Source organism: Poecilia latipinna, unplaced genomic scaffold, assembly GCF_001443285.1.
Source record: "Poecilia latipinna isolate Pla-1442-1.1 unplaced genomic scaffold, P_latipinna-1.0 Scaffold201, whole genome shotgun sequence".
In the NCBI taxonomy this organism is placed as follows: Eukaryota; Metazoa; Chordata; class Actinopteri; order Cyprinodontiformes; family Poeciliidae; genus Poecilia; species Poecilia latipinna.
Genome location: NW_015112817.1, coordinates 456,854 through 462,832, shown reverse-complemented (window position 1 = coordinate 462,832; position 5,979 = coordinate 456,854). Strand labels below are relative to the sequence as shown.

Here is a 5,979-nt window from a genome sequence, read left to right as displayed (position 1 = left end):
GCGAACTTTGCTTTTTGAAGGAGCTCAGACTGTTATTTCTCTCCCATTAAACTTCCAAAGAAAACGTCACGAAGTTTTAACCTGCAATTATCATTGAAACCTGAACACCGGGAAGCCAGAGAAACTCCACGCCCATGCACCCTGACTTACACAGTCACCTGTGCACCAACAACTGCAACCTGCTGTTACAAGCCAAATAAGAGGAACAGTAAATAAGTGATGCAACTTTTGAAAAGATATGTTGCTTCAGCATCAAGAGTTGTAGAGAAATAAGAAAATATGATACAAAGCCACTTAGAGCCACAATGAAAATGTTTTTAAGAAGCACCAGAGAGAATAAGCATATCGTTATTACTTTTTTTTTATAAGATAATTCTCTCGTGTTAAAGAGAGTTTTTGTCCTTTAATTTTATCCATGAATGATCCTTCTGAGCTGTAGAACTTGGATGGATTTTATTGGGATTTTAGTCAAAGGCAAGCTGGTACATCATAGCCAAATGAAAGAAAAAAAAATATTACACTGGTAAAATAAAAATCTGAAAAGTGTGTTGTGCCTTTTCTATTTAGCCCTGCTTTGCTAGTACTTTGTTGAACCACATTTTTTCTACAATTAGAGCTGCAAGTTTATGGATATTTCTCCACACGGTTTACATATTAAGAGACTGAATTATGAACATGTCTTAGTAAATTTAAACGTTTTCCATGTTCTGATGATTGCATAAACACTGCTTTAATTAATGTTTTGTAAGCTAACTCTGTTTGAAATGGCTGATATGGGGGAATATCAAGGAACTCTGTAGATTCAATGTTGTAAAATGTGTAATTTTTCTATGTAACACTGAGTGTTAGCATTAAGGTTAAAAAAAAAAACCCCTCTTTAAATTCCATCCTTTCCTCAAAATATGCTTCAAGTTTTATCTGTTTTGCTGTGATCCAATTTTCAGGTTGTCCTCCGAGGTGTTTGCATGGACTTGCAGGTTCATCTCTCAGATGGGCTCCAATTTTATTTTTAGCATCCAATTTCAGCAGAAGAATCCCAAAGCCCTGAATTATTTATTTTTATTCACTCTCCCCCTGTTTGTTCCTCCATCAGCACCTTTTCTGAAGCTGGACGGGACCCAGGCGGTAGTGAGTTGCAGGAGGTGGGAATGTCCTAAAATAAATAAATAAATAAAAAGCAAAAGAAAAGAAACAAGAGTTTGGTGGTCCTCGCACTTCATCACTCCGGATCCAGGCCGAGCCGGGGCGGAGCTACACCTTACAGCTCTCATTCGGACGCTTTGGATACTCGCAGTGGTGCAATAGTTGTTTTTTTTTTTTTTTTTTTTTTTTTTTTTTCCCCCTTTGGTGGCTTAGTTGGTCTGATCAAAGACGAGCGGAGGTGCACATTGTGTCGACAGATCGCCATGGGAGCACAGGGCTCATCGCAGCGGGACGGGAAGATCCAGGAGGATGCGTCAGCTTCAGCTTCAGCCACCGGCGGGGAGCTGAGCGCAGAGGTGAAGGTGCTTCAGGAGGGAAGCAAAATCCTGGACGGAAAGGTAAAGCTCATTTTAACCCCCTGCAAGCCTCTAAGACAGCCCTTTTGCACCAGGCAGAGAGATGAACGTTCCGGATTTCATGTTTGCAAACATACTTATGGTCCCAACAATCTCCTGCAATGTTCCGCAGCGCTCCATGTGCGCCTGTTTTTTTTTTTTTTTTTGCTGAGTAATGGGTCGACTTGTCTGCAGTCCCGCAGTAATAAAAAACGCCAGCATGCAGCCAGGACTGCTTCACATTTACAGGCAGATTACAGAGCCTCGGATACCCAGCAGCCTTCCGTGTAAATGTGTTTTTAGCTGTTTGAAAACATAAAGAAACGGATTTTTCCAAAGAGATAAAATGGACTCGGAGGTGACTTTGCACTGCTTTTTGCTTATAAATGTAAAGCGGACTCCCCCATCTTTTTTTTATTTTTTATTTTTTTTAGTCTCCAATATTAAAAAAGAAATAGCCAATAAAAAATATTTTAGTGCATCCAAAACACATGATGTGGACAATTGAAACCAATTATCCTTTGAGGAAAAAACCATGAGTAATGAAATTAGTACAAAAAAGATTTGATGGCAGGATAATAGCAATTGGTTTGATTCAACCCAACATCCAAAGCTTTTTAAATAAAGGTGTAGGTGATATTTACCAAATTTATAAATACATAAAGACGGAAAAATAGGAAAATATTTAAATAAGTAAACAATGGTGCTCATCACCACCATCAGTACCTGACAGGTGGTAGTTTGCATCAGCAATTTTAAACGTAAATGAAGTGTTTGTGTTCATTTTACGGTGATATTTTAACCATATCTTTTACACTCTGTGCAGCTTCTCTTCCGGTTTTCTATGTTTTTAATAGTTGGAATCATGTGGAAACTTTATTTTTATGATCTGTTTGTCAAAACTAGTTAAACATCAGAATCAAAGACACCAGAAACTCCAAAGCATGAAGTGGGAATAAAAAATGAACGGATGCACAAACAGAAGCACCAAATGTTGACCCTGCTGAGGAAGACGGGGGTTTTTACTTAATGCAGAACCTAAAGGGGAAAATCAATTTGAAAATAGCTGCTGACTAAACTGCTAGACCACTTATCGAGCAATTGTTTCAACTCCTCCTCTAAATGAAATCAAGCACTTTCCCCTGGAGACGACTTCCTCACTAACAGAGGAAACCATGATTTAAGCTCAATGGACAGGTCATTTTTCTAGCCGAATGTTTGACAGATAAGACAGGGAGACTAATGTACCATAAACCATAAACCTTAAACCTTAAATTATCAAAACTATTGCCACCCTTTTCTGTTACTATATAGAAAACACCTTCTGAAGTGTGTGTGTGTGTGCGCGCGCGTGTGTGTTTCACCACCTGTCTCATACATGCTATGTTTAACCTGTTGGATTTACTGACATTTTAATGTGCGAAAGGTCAGCAGGTCACATTTTGCTGCTTCTCCTGAACGACCCCCAGGACGGTAAAGCCAACAAAGCTGGAAGCTTAACGTTCCTGCAGATTTTTTTATCACGTCTTCATCCGTTCACACTTGTTTCCTTTCCGGGGAGATTCTTGTTTTTCCCACATTTCCTCATAACATAACGTCTGGGGAGTTGTTTCCATGTAATCTGTGTGGTGTAGTTTGTGCTTCCTGTCGCTGGCATCGCCGTCTTCACATCATTTTTCGTATGAATTTTGGCACAACGTAACGCATTGTGACATCACCGGGCCTCTAAACCTGCTTTTCTTTCCGATTCCAGCTAAAGCAGGTGATGCAGACCAAAGCAGACATGTAGCGGCTCGTTTACCTTGAGGGTAAACGAGCCGCTTGTGTTGTGTTGTTTGATCTGTGCGCAGAAATTGTGTGATTGCTAACGAAAGCACTGCAATTTTAGCAAAATATCGGTTCATGTTGCTTTGTTTAAACTCGTGAAACATATGCGTAGTTTTACTGTCCCAGTAAAGTAATGACTTTAACGTGAGCCAGCTCCAGAGTTACATAACCTCAGAAAAAATGCACTTGTACCCTTGCAGGGTTGGAACAGGTGCATTTATGGCTCCTGCTGTTGCGCAGTTTCTTAATTACCTGTCTAATTAATGTTTCAGCCCCTTTGGGCCTTTGTCTAGACACTTTTTAATTCACTGCTCTCTTTTTTTTTTTTTTTTTGACTGTGCAAACCTGGAAAGTTGTTGCTTTGCTTGGGCAGAAGGGAACCATGACCTTGGCTATTGCATCAAGTCTTTTATTTTTTCACCATCTCAAAGAGGAGGGAGGGAGCAGAGCTGTGCAGCATTACACAAAGCCAGATCTCCACTCTGAGATGCATCTCTGTCAGACATTTTAAAGCTTAAACATTTACCTGCTCTCAAACAACATGATGCATTCAAGTGCAGCTGCATGTTGTGGTGTGTTTTGGGACCAAAGAGAGGGCGAGTAGGCTGTGTTTGGAAGATGATAACGCGTGCTCGGTTGATGTGGTCGAAGCTCCAAAGCCTGATACGCAGACGATAAATATCCTCCTCACTCCGCAGAGGAATTTTAGAAATGTGTGTGTGTGTGTTTGTGTGTGTGTGTGTGTGTGTCCCTCCACCACCGGGACACGCCTTCATCATGCTTTACCATCTCCTCAACCTCACGAATGCTGTCAAAATAAATCACATTAGGCGTTCGAGCTCCATTGGGTTTTAATAAAATATGCTCTTTTACCCCTCATCACTGGATAATTGTGATCTTTCTGGCATATAAATAAAAAAAAACCCCCAAAAAAACCAATGTCTGTACAGTGCCTTCCAAAAGCATTTATACTCGTCTTTGAAATATTTTATAGGGTTGAACCAGAAACTTTAATGTATTTTAGCAACATTTTTCTCTGACACTCCTAAATAAAACCCAGTACAATTGATCTCCTTCATACGTCACTTAATTATAATTCAACATGTCCTCCTGTGTGTGTGTGCATGTGTGTGTGTGTGTGTGTGTGTGTGTCTATAAATCCATCTGTTCTTCACTCAAGCCACAGCAGGAATTAGAACAAACTTAGTACTTTTTTTACTTTCTTTTTTTTTTCCTTTTGCTCTTTCCTTTGGTTTGTCATGTTTCATTCTAATTCATGCAAAGCACTTTGAGCTGCCTTGTTGCTGAAAATGTGTAATAAAATGACCTTACCTCCTGTGAAGGCCCAGTGTGTTTGGTGGAGAACATTTTAAGGAGCATCATGAAGATCAGAGAGCGCAGCAAACAGGTCAAGGAGAAAATAGTAACTCAAAACAGGGTCAGTGTATAAAACATAATCCCTGAAGACCTCTGATCGAGATTATTAGACTCTGTGGTCTCTAAGATGAACGTCTGCTTACAATGGCTTGGGTTTATTGCATTTGCATTATTTTCATATCGCTTAATTTGCACTCGGTCATCACAACGGCAGAGACAGGTGACTCCAATGATCCAACACCCTGTTATGTAAAGTAATGTGTTCTGATTAAAGCTTTTACGTTCCTGTATAATGAGCTGCGGCTGATCAGATGCTGCCCTGGCTCTGATTATCCTGTTTAGCAGAGAGAGAAAGAGGGCGGGCGGGCGGGGGAGGGAGGCGGGGAGCGAGACAGAAGATTCATTGACGACGGGCCTGGATGGGGAGCAGCGTTTTGGGTGGGCGACGGGAGAAGGGGGGGCGAGTACATCCAAGGGAGAGCGAGAGAAAAAAAAAGTTGGAGAAAGAGAGAGAGAGAAAGTTAGGGTGGGGGGGTGAGGCGTCAGCATGACACAAAGCCAGATGAATCAGCCGATTGTTCCCTCTGTTCTCCCTCCTGCCTGATTTTAAAAGGACTCCGATGACAGAGGTTGAGCTAAAATGGGCTCAGGTAGAGAAAGAAGGAGCGGACCCGGTGCCGCACAGAGCGTGGGTGTTGACAGGGAAGGAATGGGTCCTACTTTCACATGGCCCACAAACGAAACTCGTCAGTGATCTGTGAAGCAAAAAGGATTTAAAAGTACCGTAGAGCTGCTTCAGTCGCCAGCTGTGGTCATTTATTCTTTTAAAAACGCAGCAAAGTCATTGCTTTAAAATCCACAAAGCTCATCCTGCACAGCACATCCTACTCTTGTTGGTAATTTCAGTATACAAATTTCACAAAATCACCAGTGCCACAGCTATTGGTACCCCTAATGATTCTTGCAATGCATTTTTAAAATGTTTACTAGCTAGTCGAAATGGGAAAGCCAGGAAAAGATGCCATTATACTGGTTCAGACGTTTATCAGGTGTAAAAAAAAATACCTGTAGTCAGAGGAATAATTAAAAATGACTAGAACTGTAGTCATGTTTCTATCAATGTTTTTTATGCGTTTTTTGGAGTGTCTTATTGGAAACGGTTCTGAAAAAGCTAAATTTGTAAAAAAAAAAAAAAAAAAAAAAAAAAACTTTTTTTGTAAAATTTCTTTCTATTTTC

General features: G+C 40.5%; 1 protein-coding gene across 1 annotated transcript in view; it reads left to right on the top strand.

Moving 5' to 3' along the window:
- Positions 1-1,167: 1,167 nt before the first annotated feature.
- Positions 1,168-5,979, top strand: part of akap12b (A kinase (PRKA) anchor protein 12b) — a 47,089-nt gene continuing 42,277 nt past the window's right edge. Inside the window, exon 1 of the mRNA XM_015031285.1 lies at positions 1,168-1,541. Within this exon, the coding sequence (XP_014886771.1) occupies positions 1,407-1,541 (135 nt within the window). The 5' untranslated portion in view covers positions 1,168-1,406. The remainder of the gene's footprint in view (positions 1,542-5,979) is intronic.